We start from the raw sequence: 15,796 nt of genomic DNA, 5'->3' as shown, positions 1-15,796 counted from the left end.
GACCCTGGGCAAAGAGGCCTCTGACCTGCCGCAGGTCCACTGCTGAGGTGCAGCTGAGGCCAGTGGTGTGCGTATCATTCACAAGAACCTTCCTCACACCCAGTGAAGTAAACGCATTCTTCAGATGAGGACAGTGGGACGCAGAGAGGCGGGACCCCTCACCCAAAGGAGCCCGGCCCATAGGCACCAGACACGGCCTCTGGTCCTCCGCGCTTTTACGCCAGGCCACACCGTGAGCATCACCACAGCGCCCCCTGCAGACGTGCTCCAGCCTGTCTGGGGAGACCCGCTTCTGCTTGTGGCCGGCAGCCTCAGGAGGGTGAGCTGGTGGCACCCAGAACCACGAAGCGAGGGCGCCGAGGATCCCACTGAGGCCTGGGCCCTGGGGACAGCTCGACGTTGTTGAGCTCACCGCATAAGGGCTGCCAGCGGCCTCATCCCCGCCTGCTGTTCTTGCAGCCATGGAGGCAACTGCGGCCAGCACTTCCTTACCTGACCCCAGCGACTTTGACCGGAACGTGCCCCGGATCTGCGGGGTGTGCGGGGACCGAGCCACCGGCTTCCATTTCAACGCTATGACCTGCGAAGGCTGCAAAGGCTTCTTCAGGTGAGTCCCCTGCAAGAGCGAGGAGTAGGGGGTGAGGAACAGGGTTTCCCACAAAGAGACCCTGCATGTTCTGTGTCTCCTTCCTCGCCAGGCCCAGAAACACTCCCGTTCTCACAGCCCCCCGGGCCAACAGGGTCTGTTTCTTCCTCTTCTGCCCTCAGCTCCAGCTTGTCCTCTGGCTCAACTGCTTCCTGGGTGGAAGCAGTTCATGTGAACCCCCATCCTTCCATCACCCCTTGACATACAGCCCTCTGCACCCACCCATGTCCTTCCAGAGTGAACCTCCTACCATTGATGATCAGAGCTTCCTAGTCCAAGAGACCGGCATGGCCTCCAGGAGGCCCAAGAACTTGGCCTCAGAGCACGCACCCCCACCCTCTCCTCTCCTGCCACCATCCAAATCAAACCATCCCCTGGAACAAGGGAAATGACATCCCTAGTTGGACCTCCATACTTGATCTGTGCACCACGACTTGCTTATCAAAGTTGGAAAGCTAACCTCAGAGTGTGCAGGAAAGCACACGCATTCTGGTTTGGCCAGGGCTAGTTTTTCTGCGAGCAGCCTCTTCTCTTTTCATGCAGACCCAGCATTACCAGTGCAAATTGTATGGGAAAGTCCTGGAAAAGCTGGACAAAGGCTATTCCCATCTGGAGCCAGGAAGGGAGGAGAGAGAAGTGAGGAATGGCAGGGTGGGATTCAAAACCAGGAGAAGTTAGCATTTTGCATATTTTGGAGAGAGAAACAGAATGGAGCCTGGAAGAAGGCGGCCAAAAATGAGCTTCTATATAATAGTCTTGCTGAGGGTGAGTAAAGCTAATGGCAAGGCTTTCCATCAAAGATAGGAAAGAGCGAATCAAGTCCAGAACAAGGAATCCGTTTCCCTGAACTGGCACTGAGGGCAGCGTGAATCAGAGGCCTCAGGACTTGTGTGGTGGTCCCCCAACAACTCAGGGACCCCTGGGCTCTATAAAGACAGGCTCCTAACTCACCTGCCCTCTGCGGCAGAAACTGGCAGGCCTGGAGTTTGATTGCCTTGAGCCACAGTGCTGAGGCCCCTTCGAGTCTGAGCTGACTGACGGCCACTACTCCCTCCTGCAAGGTCTGGCATTACGGTCAGCAAGGTCCTTTTATCTTGCTTCCCTGTCCTCCATCTACCTTATAACTTTACTGCCTCTGCCTTGATGACAGCCCAGGCTGCACTTTTTGAAGAGCCAACATCTCTGTCATTATTTGGCTTGAATTCTGTTTTATAAATATGCACAGTTAATCCTCATTGTTTGTGGAGCCCACATCTGCAAATCTGACGACCTAGTAAACTTTACTTGTCATCCCCAGATCAATACTTGCAGCACTGGTGTTTCTGGACACATGCAGAGTGGAGAAAAATTCCGTCTCTCATTGCACACGTTCCCAGCCAAGGCTGAGCCAGACATTCTGCCTTCTGTTTCAATTCTCACACTATGAACAAGTGTCCTGTTCTTGGTATATTCAGTGCCATCCTTTTTGCATCTTTGTACCATTTGATAGTGATTTCACTGTGTAAGGTGGCACCCAAGCATGGTGCTGAAATTCTTTCAGGTTCTCCTAAGCATGTGAAAGCTGGAAGGTGCCTTACAGAGAAAAGACATGTTAGACAAGCTTTGTTTAGACGCGGGCTGTAGAGCTGTTGGCTGTGAGTTCAATGTTAATGAGTCAACAACATGTATTAGATAAGGTACGTTTAAATAGATGCCACACATGAAACAAAGTTATTTACTGATGGATTGATGAAAGCATTGTGACCAGAGGCTCACAGGAACCTAACCCAAATTATCCTAGGAGCGATGATTCAATATTTGCTGATTCAGCATTCATGATGGCTTTATGAATGTAACTACCACAAAGAACAAGAATAGACTGTCTGTATGTAATTTCTCCTCCTCTCTCCCCTCCACATACTTCTCCTCCTTTGCTTCATCCATATACTATTTGATAATCTTCCGCTTTAGTCTATTTCAAATAGCTGTTTGAGAAATCCATTGTCAGTTGTATCTGTCTGCAGAATCCTCATCCTGGGTAGGAAGGCCTCTGTCAGAAGGAGGTCCTTCTCTGTGTTGAGTACCACATCCCTGAGAACACAAAGATAGCACAAGTCCTTGCTCTCCAGAAGCTCTCTCAGCCCTGCAAGAGCAGTTCTCAAGGAAAAAGCATTACCTTAGGGTTGAGCCACTGACTATATTCTAACCCCTGGGATATAAGCCCCTTTGACCATTTAGTGTTTGATTAACTTCTAAATCAAACTAAATGGCTCTAGAAGTGAGTTGTGATCATTTCAGCAAGTCTAAGACTCATAATCAAATCAAAGTGTGATTATGGGGGTTGGTTGGTTCTATTGACCTATGGTCAAGAATTAGAGACTATTGCCAGCCAGTTACTCCTGCAAGCCATTTCATACTGTTTCTACTCCCTGCTCCTCTGGAATACATGCAATCCATAGAGAAAGATGCTATTTCCAGTGAGAATGAAAGGTTGGCATGGACAGGCTTCTAGATGGTTATATGTCTTGGTAGTATGTTAACCTAATATGTTAAAAGGCAAAGACATCACTTTGCCAACAAAAATCCGTATAGTCAAGGTTATGGTCTTTCCAGTGGTCATGTATGGTTTTGAGAGCTGGACCATAAAGAAGGCAGAGCTCTGAAGAATTGATGCTTTCAAACTGTGTTGCTGGAGAAGACTCTGAATACTCATTGGAAGGAGTGATGCTGAAGCTCCAATATTTTGGCAACCTGATGCAAAAAGCCAACTCATTGGAAAAGACCCTTATGCTGGGAAAGATTGGAGGCAGAAGGAGAAGAGGGTGACAGAGGATGAGATGGCTGGATGGCATCACCTATCGCAATGGGCATGAACTTGGGCAAACTCTGGGAGATGGTGAGGGACAGAGAGGCCTGGTGTGCTGCAGCCCATGGAGTTGCAAAGAGTAGGACACACCTAGGTGACTGAACAATGTTAACAAACAAATCATAAGCAAGAGCCACAGGGGGGAAATATGCAGATCTACTATAAAGCATAAGTATATAGATAGATAAAGATATATATAGAGAGAGTGAGTGATGATCTGTGGGTGAATCTCTGGTCATGAATGGCTTTGTCCAGATTCTAATATAAGGGAAGGTGTAAAGGATGAGAAGAAAATCAGAAAGACCCCTTTGATGAAGAGAATGAAGAACACGGTAAAGTTTAAAATCCTTGCCTGGAAGGCAAGCCTGAGAAACAGATTGCATTTGCCTCTCTTATGATGTTGCCTTCCTCCTCATCAGGACACCATGAAGCTGATATGTGCAGTAAGCGCCAAGCTGACAAAGACGATGTGGAGCAATGCCTCCTTATTTGTGAACCCCAAGGTGCTCAGGGACCTCATTAATGGTGGGTTTGGGGAAGAGTAGGCTGGTGAGGATCCAGGAACATGAAGAATGTTCTGGCTCTCAGGAAGTTCACCCAAATGGTATTTGCAGGAGCTGTGATATGAAGGGAGGCAGAGAAATGGGGCAGGTGTCCAGCGACTCAAGGTGCTTAAAGGCAGTAGAGTAAATCAAGCGGCGAGGAGTGGCCGCTCAGGGTGTTCCTTGGGCACGAGTGAATCAGTCACCAAGAGGTCAGTGTTGCTAGAGAGAACTTTGTCCAGGTCAGCTTGGCAGCTGCTCAAGGATGTGAATGGAAGAGAATGAGGTGGGTCATGTTCAGAGCAGCCAAGACTGATGTTTGGAAGTTTGGGTGGAGAAGCCAGATATTTGGAGAGGGGACTCCACTGGAGGTGTCAAGAAAGGCAGCTCCCTGGACATGAGGAAGGTCGTACATTTCTTTCTGGTCAGTTTTATTTCTTTAGGAACCCAGCTCTCCTCAAGGCTCACTGGTGTGAATTCCCTCTCGGTGCACCTTGGGAATCCTCTCCATGTCCCGGCAACAGAGGCGCCCGTGGAGAGGATGGGCAGAGGTCACCCCCACTTCCAAACTGCCCATCTCGGGTCCTGCCTCTGTCCTTCCCTGTCCTACATGAGTCTTTCAAACAGCACCTACTTCCTGCCTGTGGACTCTGGGGGGGACAGACTTTTGACACCTGCTTCAGCTGGAGTTGATATATGGTAGACTCATGTTAAAGACCATATTACATAAGAATCCCAGAGGCTTTGGAATCCAGCCAATCTTGATTCTAATGCCAGTTTTCACACTTTTTAGCTGTATGACATTAAACAAATTATTTTACTTTCCATTGCCTGTAAAATTGGGAGGATACCTCTCCCACTAGGCTGTTGAGAGCCTCAGAGAGAATATGTAAAGGGCTGGAAGAGAAGGCTCTTGATAAACGGTGCTTTTTGTCACTGTTCCTTTGCAGTTTCTGAGAACAGATAGTCCTCTCCTATCCTCTTTTATGGGACCTGGAACATAGGCAACTGTGATGTGTCAGCAAGGGTCTCTGGCAAAAGGTCCCCAAACAGGAATTAAATATCAGATATGAGAAAGCAAGGGCTTGTCCAGGGAGCTCTAGAGACCCTCATGTCAGTCAAGAACTCTGTGGGACCTGATTGGCACTCAGAGAAACTGGACATTGGTCGCTGTAAGTCACAGAGTGTTGTGGGTCTAGACATCAGAAGCAACAACACATGAAACGATGATATGTTTCGAGCCTCTCTAGCTATGGAGACCCACACCAGCCATGCTGAGAGTCAGTGGAGACGTGCTGGCTGCTTCCAGGGTCTTGGAGTCTTATGGGAAGGTTACACACTGCTGTCTTCAGCCACCTGTCAGCGCTCCCTCCCACTGCCCCTGCCTGCCAATTCCTCTCCCTTCCCTTTATTTAGTGCTTAAGCACTAAAGGTGCAGTAAAGGTCCTGCTTCCTTTGCTTAATCCCTACAACACCCTTTCTGTAGGGTTGTTTCCATTTTACAGATGTGTAAACTAAGACATGGGGAGATTAAATGACTTCCCCAAGGTTGTACATTAGAATTTAAGCCCAAATAGATCCATGTAACCAAAGCCTGTGTTTCATTTAAATTTTTTAAATAGTTATAAAGGGTGGTGTTTATTTGTTGCTGTATTTGGTCCTATGAATAACCCCTGTGAATGCTTTTTTTTTTCTTTTTAGATGTAGACAGTTCAAAAGGGGACATAAGTGAAAAATAAATCTTCCCAATCCAGTTTTCAGGTCCCTACATGAGACTGGTCTACCCATTTCCAGGATGAACTCCTGGAAATGGCTTTACTGTATGAATAAAGGCTCCATGCATTTTACATACTGGTAGACACAGGCAGATCTTGTTTTCTTGTGTTTTGCTTTATTGCACTTTACAAAGGTTGTGTTTTTTACAAACTGAAGGCTTGTGGCAATTCTGCATTGTCAGATGATAATTAATAGTTTTTAGTGAGAAAGTATTTTTTAATTAAGGTGTATACATTGCTTTTATAGATGGAATGCAATTGCACACTTAACAGAGCACAATACAGCGTGAACACAACTTTTACGTGCACTGGGAAACCAGACATTTGTGTGACTCACTTTATTGCTATATTGCCTTTATCACGGTGGTCTGGAACAAAACTGCCATGTTGCAATATATACCTGTCTTGCTGAACAGCTCTCCAAAAAAGAGGCCTGTGCTCCTTACCATCAACCTTCCTTTCCTTAAAGTTGGCTTTTCTTTTTTAACTCACCTGCTGAGAAGCCCTGGTGGTCACCACACACAGTGAGCCCCGTAGGTCTCACTATCAGACCACACAGACCTTTGATATCAGGAGCTCTAGCAGGCGCCTGCATCTAGACCAGGCTCTGGAATTTCTCTGACACTGGAGCTGCAGTAGAGACAAAGCTGAGAACTAGCACTTGGCTCCAGTCTTGGGCATTACAAGGTGTGTCTCTGCTGGCAGGGATTACCTACTCAAGAAGGACCCTCTGGAAAAATAAAAATAAAAAAGAAGGACCCTCCCGCCCCAGGCCTGAGACCCTGGCTCAGGCGCCTGATGCTTTTGTGAGCTGCCTGTCTCATGTTTTGATGAATTGGTCTCTGGCAGAAGAATCGGTCAATGTCCTCTCTCACCCCGGCTTTCTAGAAACTGCATCTATATTTAGCCTGGTTGCACCACCACTACCCCCCTTTCCTGAGCTGGGGTGTAATTGCCAACCACCCAGAGGATGAGGCTGAGAGCGCTGCTGAGGAAATGGGCTCCCATGGAAACCTGAGGCTCTTGTTTCTCAAAACCAAACCAACTCACAGGCAATTAGCTTTGGGAGGAAGGCAGGGCGGGGTCTGGATCTTGAGGACAAAGCGCAGAGCCAGAGCCAGCCAGTCTGGCTGCCCTGAGTCCTCATGGCAGAGGCCAGATGACAGCCACGCGTGTGCAAGAGCCCTTAGAAGGCGGCAGAACGGAACGAGCTAGGCCTCGGAGCCCAGGGAAACGGTCCTGGCAAACAGTCCACATGCCTGAAGGGCTGGCTGCAGGACCCGGCTCCGGGAAGGGCCTGGGTCTGCCGTTGGAGTTGGTGAGGGAGGTTTCTGCCCCCACCCCCTGCCCCGGACACTGAACCCCACAGCCCAGCGTGATGATGTTCTTCACAAGGCACAGCCTCTGTCTCCCCAGCCACTGTCCAGCTCCTTGCCTCTGATTCTATCTGTAGCGGAGCTGAGGGAGGGCTGGTTACTGCATGTTTTCATAATAATAATTTTAGAGCTCCATGCATTCATAGGCTCCTTTCTGCTTTGCTCAATGTGGAGACATAGTTCAAGGCTGGTGGATTCCAGGACACAGGGTGGCAAAGGGTGAGAAGCCCAGGCTGCATTAGTACCCTGGCCTGAGCCCTGCTGTGAGGTCGTGTGCTTGGCCACATCTTTCTCCCTCCCTTCCTCTCCCCCTCCTTTCCTCCTCCCCCTCCACCTCCTCCTGTCTATCCACTTCTCTCTCCTCGTCATGGTCTTGGTCCTCTTCCTCCTTCTCTTTCTGTCTCAGTTTTCTTGGGCTTCGAACTCCGAGTACACGGTTGAAAGCAAGGAGACGGGCCCCCGCCCCCAGCATCTTTTAACCCAGCTCTGCACCCCTTGGAGTCCTATCCCAGCCTCTTCGGAGTCCACTCCTGTTGTCAGGCAAAGTCAGGCTGAGCGGCCGCCTCCAGCTTTCCTGGGTGAGGCTTCAGCTTTGCAGCCTGAGAAAGATGAAAGAAAAAGGATGACGTTTCAAACTCTCTTTCCAAGCAAATTTGCAGTTGAGGGAAGTGCCCACCAAGGAGGGTCAGAGGTGGGGCCCGCAGAGCTTGAGGAAGGAGAGGCCTCAACAGGACACTGGGGCCCCCTCCCTCTGGGGCCTTGAGAAGCTCTTGGCTCCCAGTGCAGGGCTGTGAAGGCTTCGGCTCACATGTCTAGAGGTACCATGATGCATGTTCTTTTTGGTGCCCATGGCTCTCGAAAAAGAACAGGGTGACTGTAAGCCAGACAAAACAGTGGGTGGCAGGACAGGGAAGCCTCTCAGCTAGCCACCCCAGGCAAAATGCACAGCTGTTAAAATAAAAAGGAAATGAGAGTTTGCTCTAATTAGAAACTTCTGGTCCTTAAGTAGGTTTAGAGAATCATGGGCATTCTGGGGCCTGAGCATTTATGCTAACAGGTGGCACCTCAGGAACCACCAGGTGAGAAAGAGAGAAAGGAGTGAAGGGGGATCAGGTCCTGGAACACACAGATGTGTCTCATTTCAGGCTAACTGAGGTGCTTCCGTGTTCTTTTGCTCCTCTGGGAAGCTGCGGTAAATGTACGCAGGCACAAGGAGAAAGGCTTTCTCTTTCCGTAGGCAAGATCTTGAGGGTGCAGTCTTTCCCTGGGGGGTCACTGCAGGGGCTGGCTGGGGGTAAACCACCAAATAGCCAACACCCCCACCTCCCTGTGTTGCCCAGTCTGCTGGTGACCCCTTGGGTATGAGGGCTGTGATGGGAGGGTACCAGGGGCTGAGGTCCAAAGCCAACAGCAGCTATTTCCCAGGTGACTGCGTGTCCTTTGCCTTGAGCTGTTCTCAAGGGCCAGATGCCTGGAAGCTTCTGCTTGTGGGCTCAACTTCATCAAGCTCCTTGAATTTCTGGGGATGAAACAGTATCCAAGAAGCTAAGAATTCACATTCCTAAGGCCTTCCCTGGTGGCTCAGATGGTGAAGAATGTGCCTGTAATGTGGGAGACCCAGGTTCCATCTCGGGGCTGGGAAGATCCCCTGGAGAAGGGAATGGCTACCCACTCCAGTATTCTTATCTGAAGAATCCCATGGACAGAGGAGCCTGGTGGGCTACAGTTCCATGGGGTCACAAAGTGTTAGACACGACTGAGCAACTAACCGGAGAAGGCAATGGCACCCCACTCCAGTACTCTTGCCTGGAAAATCCCATGAACGGAGGAGCCTGGTAGGCTGCAGTCCATGGGGTTGCTAGGAGTCGGACACGACTGAGCGACTTCACTTTGACTTTTCACTTTCATGCATTGGAGAAGGAAATGGCAACCCACTCCAGTGTTCTTGCCTGGAGAGTCCCAGGGATGGGGAAGCCTGGTAGGCTGCCGTCTATGGGGTCGCACAGAGTCGGACACGACTGAGGCAACTTAGAGGCGGAGCGACTAAACACTTTCACACTCCTAAGACCCCAACTTGGGAGTCTTTATTCTTTGCTAAATTGCTTAGCTATAAGACGAACCTCTAGGAAGATGGCCTCTATGCAGCCTCATAAAAGTCCCATGAGCTGTAGATGGCAGGAGGGGAGAAAGGCAGAATTAGGAAAATGAATCTTTGGGCTTGCATACACACACACACACACACACACACATAGCTAAAGGCAGTGAAAGCTGCTCTGCAGATTTCAATATTTATAAAAAAATTTTGGTTAGGTTAATTCACTCATATTTCCTGTGTAATAAAAAAGAGGAATAGAGGACTTTAAAGGTAAATAAAAGCAAGGATGGGGGAAGAATCAGCAGTGAACAGAAGGGCATGTTGGCACACATGGACACATGGCAAGTCAGAGGGTTGGGCAGGGGTGGCCACTGAGAGGGGCCAGGGGCTCGGCTGGGCGCCCATTCTCCCTGGGAGTCTTGGAGCCAGGGGCCTGGCCAGCAGGTCTCAGAGTCACGGCCTCTCTCACGCAGGCAGGGCTGAGGGGCTGGGAGGTGGGTGACCCAGCGGAGGGTCCCTGCTCTCTCTCGGCAGGCGGAGCATGAAGCGGAAGGCGCTCTTCACCTGTCCCTTCAACGGAGACTGCCGCATCACCAAGGACAACCGCCGCCACTGCCAGGCCTGCCGGCTCAAGCGCTGTATTGACATCGGCATGATGAAGGAATGTGAGTTTCTGCGGCGAGGCCGAGGAGGGGCGGGGCGGGGGCGGGGTCAGGGGAAGGCGGCGCCTTTTGGGCGTTTGGCCGGAGAGATCCGCTTGCTCTTCCTCTGTAGCTGCCGAGATTTGGGGCCCCGAGTTGCGGCGTGAGCGAGACCCGCAGCCTGAGGCAGGGTGGCTGGAACTCCAAGGTCCAAGGGGCCCTGTGAGCCTCTCTGGGATCTGTGTGTGTGTCCCAGAGGCCTGGGAAGGGCCTCTCCGGTGCGAGGCCTGTGAGGAGGGACACGCAGGGCACTACCTTCCTGAGTCCCCACCCTCAGGTTAATCTTCCTCTGAGACTTCATCGCTGTTCTCACAGCAACCTTTTCTTAAGACCTTCGGGGAAAGGATGAGGCTCAAGGACCCCAGGGTTCTTTGGGCTTTGGGGAAGAGGGCTGCTGTGGGTGGGAAGAGGCAGGAGTGATGGGGAGAAGAAATATTCGGAGCCTGGTTGTCGTGGGGGTTCTGCCCCATGCTAGCCTTCCAGTCAGTCTGGCCCAGTGAGCAAATCTGAGGGCTGGTACCCAGAGCTAGGGCTTCCCAGGTGGCGCTAGTGGTAAAGAACCCACCTGCCAATGCTGGTAGATGTAAGAGATGTGGGTTCAGTCCCTGGGGTTGGGATGATCCCCTGAAGGAGGGCACGGCAACCTACTCCAGTGTTCTTGCCTGGAGAATCCCAGGGATGGGGGAGCCTGGTGGGCTGTCGTCTATGGGGTCGCACAGAGTCGGACACGACTGAAGTGATGCAGCAGCAGCAGCAGCAGCAGCAGGGCTAGGTGGATAGATCCTGCAAGGGGAAGCACCAAACTCTAGCAGGACCCTCTAGATCCAGATGAAGAAGGAGGAGCAATCTTCTAGGACTTCTGTCTAGCTCTGGGGTTGCAGGAGAGGACCAATGGGGCAGGTTGACATATTCTGATTCTCTGTTAAAAACAACTCCTGGAGTTTGTATCTGAGCTCTAATATGAGTTATTTGGTAACCAGAGATGCCATTGAATCCAGCGGACCTGGGGAAGCTCTGGCCAGGCCCACCCTGGACTGGAAGCAAGGGCACTGGACTGCCCTGGGCATGGGTACCCTCTGCACACTCTGCCCTGCCCTGTCCCTTGGCTCATTCCTGTCTGTGGTCTGTACCCTGATCTGCTCCAGGATCTGTGATTGTGTGGGTGTCCTGCTGAGCTGTGGGCTGAGGAGGCTCAAGAGAGACACTCAGATGCATCCAGATCTGGAGGTCATGTTGGCTATGGGGCCCATTCTGGGTGTGTGTAGGTGCGGGGGAGTGGGGAGGCCAGGTACAGGGGAGATGTGTCTCAAACAAGGGAAAAGTCGCAGGACAGGGCTGAGGGGATGGGAAATTTCTTCCTTGGTGAGAAAAAAATTCTTTGTTTTGGGGAAAACAGAAGCCTCCTGCGGCTTTGACAGGCTCCCTTCTGGTGGGCCACAACCCCTCTCCTGATCCCAGCTCCCCAGTCAACACTGGCAGTGCTGGAAGAAGTTTCCAAGCCGTCGTTCCTCCTCACCCCAACAGCAGCAGGCAGGCCTGGGCAGGCGGATCACTCCTTGCCCGGTCCCCTGCCTCACCCCTCTCCTGTTTATCCTGGAGCCATGGAGGCTCAAGGCCTGGGTGCCTCATGGGGCTTCTCACATGCCGGTTCCGTGCAGCCTGCTCTGTTCAAGTTGCTGGGCTGGACACAGGATGCAGAACGTGAAGCCCCTGCCTGCTCCAAGCACACAGCCCCCACAGGGCCGACAGCCATGATTCTAAGGTCCCAACCAGCCAAGACTGGCCCAGACTTATACCTGGGATCCAGTAAGGCTCTGCCACAGGAGTTCTGGTCAGAGCCAGCCTCAGTGATGTCCCAGATGTGCCTCTCCTGGTATCTTGGGAGAAAAGAGATGTTCATCAGCTTAGAATAGAAAGCACACTTAGAAATCATCTGAAACCCAGAAAAGCAAAAGCACCAGGGTTGGGGTCAGAAAGCAAGCTGGGACTAGAACCCAACTCCTTGTCCCCTCTTAGATCCCTCCTGGTCCCCATGGAGAGCCCTGTGTCCACCACAATGAGCAGGCCTTGAGTGTTCCAGGGTGCCCTGGCCCCAGGAATGCCACATGGTAGTGGGTCCAGCAACCCAAAAATGGATGGTCACCCCCAGCCTCCAATCAGCTTTGTGCCTCAGCCACCCCCACCTCAGCTTTAGTCCCTGTGACAGAGCCCCGTGCTCCCTCGCTTCTCTATGCTCAGGGCAGCCCGGTGCCCACCCCTCTTGCCATTCTAATGCAAGGAGCTGTGCTGAGCTCAGGATGGGCTAGTAGCGCTGAGCTCTTGGGGCCTGTGCCCCAGAGTTCCAGGTAAGATGGAAATACTGGGGCAACACTGAACTTATTCTTTCCACTGCCCCAAAAGGAAGGTCCTCCAGGACGAGCTCTATTTCCTGCCTCTGTTTAGCCAAACTTTGGGAGACCTGTCAATATGTCGGGCCTGGAACTCTCCAGCTCCAGTTGATCCCTAGGGTATCTGCTTACTGACCATCCAGGCTGGCTGTCATCGCCAAAGCCTAGCCTCCTGGAGACAACTGAGTGTCAACATGAGTAAAGCCACAGCACACCCCAGGGCTCCCTTTGAAGGAAGCTGGAAACCCAACCTCCTTTCTGGTGGGGATGAGCAGGTGGCTTGTCCCTACAGGAGGCATGGGAAGGGGGCGGAGATGCATGTGGGAACAAACATTTGTTGGCCACTTACTATATGAGTGTCAGGCACTAGCACCTTCTTCTTAAAATTTGACAACAACCCCTGACTATGTAAATACTTCTGTTTTTATTTTTATTTTTTGTAATAGATGAGCAATCTCAGAGACATTAAAATATCATGCCTCCGAAGCTAATAATCTAGGTCTGTGTGCTTCCAAAGGCCAGGCCTGTGGGCTCCACCCCAGCATAATCCATTCCATTCTCCCCTACCCTCCTCAGTGGGCCAGAGTTCCTCCAGTCTGCATTTCCAGGCACTGCCTAGGGCCCTAAGGGATGGACTGAAGAGAATTTGTTCTCACTAAAGACTCTCTCTGTCTCTTCAAGTCCAGGTTGACTTGATGATGTCCTTGGAGCCTGAGACATTTCATCGCTGAGTTCTGGCCTCTTGTAGACCTGGCCTGCACATGTGAACTTTTAATATTTTTATACATGGACATCTTTTCTGCCCATCATGAGCACAGCCTCTGATAGTAGGTGCTCCATAAATATGTGTTGAATGATTGAATATTAGCTCCACATTGTGCTTCTTTGTATCTCTGCATCTCCTACTGATTTACAGATCAAGAAGATCACCCACATCTGATATTGTCAATGTCATTCATTTGGAAAAATTTTGTCAGTTTACCTAATGTTGCCCTTAGGCCACCTTTGGCAAATTGAAACGCGCTTTTAAGATGCTTGTGCTTTCAGATCTTGACTCCCTAACTCGATCATAGACTTCATGGAATGGGGAACATCTTGCACAGGGTTAACTTCAGCAAAGCCCTTTACCCAGTCAGCAAGGAATTGAGAAGCTACTAAGCAGCCATATGGATTTCACAAAGTCCATGTACACAGCTCATGCCCTTTATTCACTAACAAACCCATCAGTCGGCTTTTAACTTCAAAATGTGCCTCCTAGTGAAAAATACATTTGTACTGTTTGAGCTGAAAAAACTTACAAAACAAACAACAAGAAAGTGTTCTCCTACACAACAGTAATGGTATTTTTAGTAGCAATTTATTGAGAAAATTATTTTCTAAGCATCCTATGAAATTAACAACCCCTTTAAGGAAATGAACTATTTTATAAGTCACAACAATATCTGCATATGTGAGAGGCTTATAGCTTATCTAGTCCCCTGCCAACGTTGCCTGCAGGGAGGTCCATGGATTGGCAGCCTTCATCTGAAACCAGCAGATCTCAGTGGCTCTTCCTCTGGTACTGCAAACAGGGTGATGGTTGCTATTTGCTAGAAATGACGGAGAGGAGAAATGCCGTAAGGTTAACCTCAAATCTCTTAACGTTATCCTTTTAACGTAAATCACTTACAAGCCTTGCTACTTTATTTAATCATTATTTTCGCACACACTTCGGGTGGATCAGAACACCTCGTGTGTCATGATGCCACAGTTGAAGACCAGGGTCTGGCTGAGCATTCATAGCCAATTATGGTCATAGGCAGTGTGGAGTCGTGGTTAGGACATTGGACTCCAGAACCAGACTGCTCAGACCCGCCTCCAGCCCTACCACTTGTCTGCCTGCTCTGTGACTCTGAGCAAGCTTGACAGCCTCTCTGGTTCTCAGGTTCCCTCACCTGTAAAATGAGGATAACAGCATCTGCCTTAAGGGTTATTATAAGGACCAAATAATGTGAGTTAATATATAAGAAGTACTTGGAATAGTGCTTGGTACATTTTAAAAAAACTTTATTTTTATTAACAATGTATTTATTAACAGCATTTTAAATGACATACCGCTTGATCACCAGAGTTTCTGGCTCCCAGAAGATTAGAAGTAACTGTTAAGGAGGATAAAAGTACACTCCAGTAAGAAGAGACATCACATAGCTTAAGACAGCAGAATAGACTGGTTGGAAGAGTAACACAGGAACTCAAAATCATGGCAGACTGAGTCACACAGTGCAGAAAAACAGACCCATATGGCTCTGATGTCATAACCTTGTTCCTGCAAAGTCCAGTAATTATTCAGCACAATGCCTCTGAACCATCAAGCAAAGGTTACATGATGTTGCAGGTGCTCCGTTACAAGGGGTTCTGTCTTGAAAATACTTGTCACAAGTATTTGAAAATGTAAACTCTGCTCAGCAATCTGATGGACTGGTAGGTGGAGCGTGCCATCCTGAAATTGTAGGGGACAGGCATCATTGGTGCACGTCCAGAGACAGGAGGATGACCAGCACACAGTAGGTACAGTCAGTGCTGATATGTTGGGTTTCCAGTGCATCTGACCACTGAGGATGCCCCACTGGGCTAGCTAGCCTTGGCACGGGAGATATAGGCATTGTAAGATGCAGCCCCCATGCTTAGATACCCTGCAGTTCCAGTGAAGAAGACCTTGAACTTAGGCTCTCTCTATTGCAAGTATTTATTGGAACCTATAACCATGAATGGGACAGAGTGAAAAAAGATCGGGTGCCAGTGTGTGTGGAAAGAACTGCTCCTTGCCGATCAGGGCAATACAGAAGCCTTTGTGGTACAAGACGGTGTGAGCTGGGTGCTGGGGAACTGATAAATCTGCATGGCTACTGGGGAGAGAAGGCCCAGCTGGACAGGCATGCGGCACACAGGAAACGCCATGGCAGTAGAAGCAGGTCCTGTTCACAGGCCCGCAATCCCAGTGCAACCAGACCAGCTGCTGCATCAAGACCCCGGCAGTGAGGTTGGAAAGTTAGGAAGGAGGGAAATCACCAAGAATCTTGGCTTCACCTGGGGCATGGTAAGCAGGAAGGATTCAGAAGTTTCTGAGCAGGACAGTGGCGTCATAGAATCACAGGGGGTTATGAGAGCCCCGTGGGACTGAAAAGCACCCCTGTGGGCAGCCAGAGCCGTCCCCCCAAGCCCAGCCTCATCGCGTCCTGCGCCTGCCATCCAGGTGAACAGGAAGGACTCTGGCCCTAATCTTGGCCTCCCCAGGCTAGCGTCCCACATTCTGCCTTGAATGGGGTGCTCCCTGCTCCTCCCCGCTCCCATCTGCTGTATCTCTTGGGGTCTGAACTGACACCTTCTGTGGGAGGAGGGCAGGCAGCTCTTTGAGTAGGTGAGTCAGTAACCTGGGCATGGCCTCCACCC

General features: G+C 50.3%; 1 protein-coding gene across 1 annotated transcript in view; it reads left to right on the top strand.

Annotated features, from left to right (window-relative positions):
* LOC120858137 (vitamin D3 receptor) overlaps nt 1-15,796 on the top strand; it is a 106,672-nt gene that overhangs the window by 74,505 nt on the left and 16,371 nt on the right. The window contains exons 3-4 of the mRNA XM_040233988.1: nt 460-607; nt 9,814-9,944. Of these exons, the coding sequence (XP_040089922.1) occupies nt 462-607; nt 9,814-9,944 (277 nt within the window). The 5' untranslated portion in view covers nt 460-461. The remainder of the gene's footprint in view (nt 1-459; nt 608-9,813; nt 9,945-15,796) is intronic.

The sequence above is a fragment of the Oryx dammah genome, unplaced genomic scaffold, assembly GCF_014754425.2.
Source record: "Oryx dammah isolate SB20612 unplaced genomic scaffold, SCBI_Odam_1.1 HiC_scaffold_29, whole genome shotgun sequence".
NCBI lineage: Eukaryota > Metazoa > Chordata > Mammalia > Artiodactyla > Bovidae > Oryx > Oryx dammah.
The sequence above is the reverse complement of the archived record's forward strand: the minus strand, read 5'-3'. Positions and strand labels throughout refer to the sequence as shown.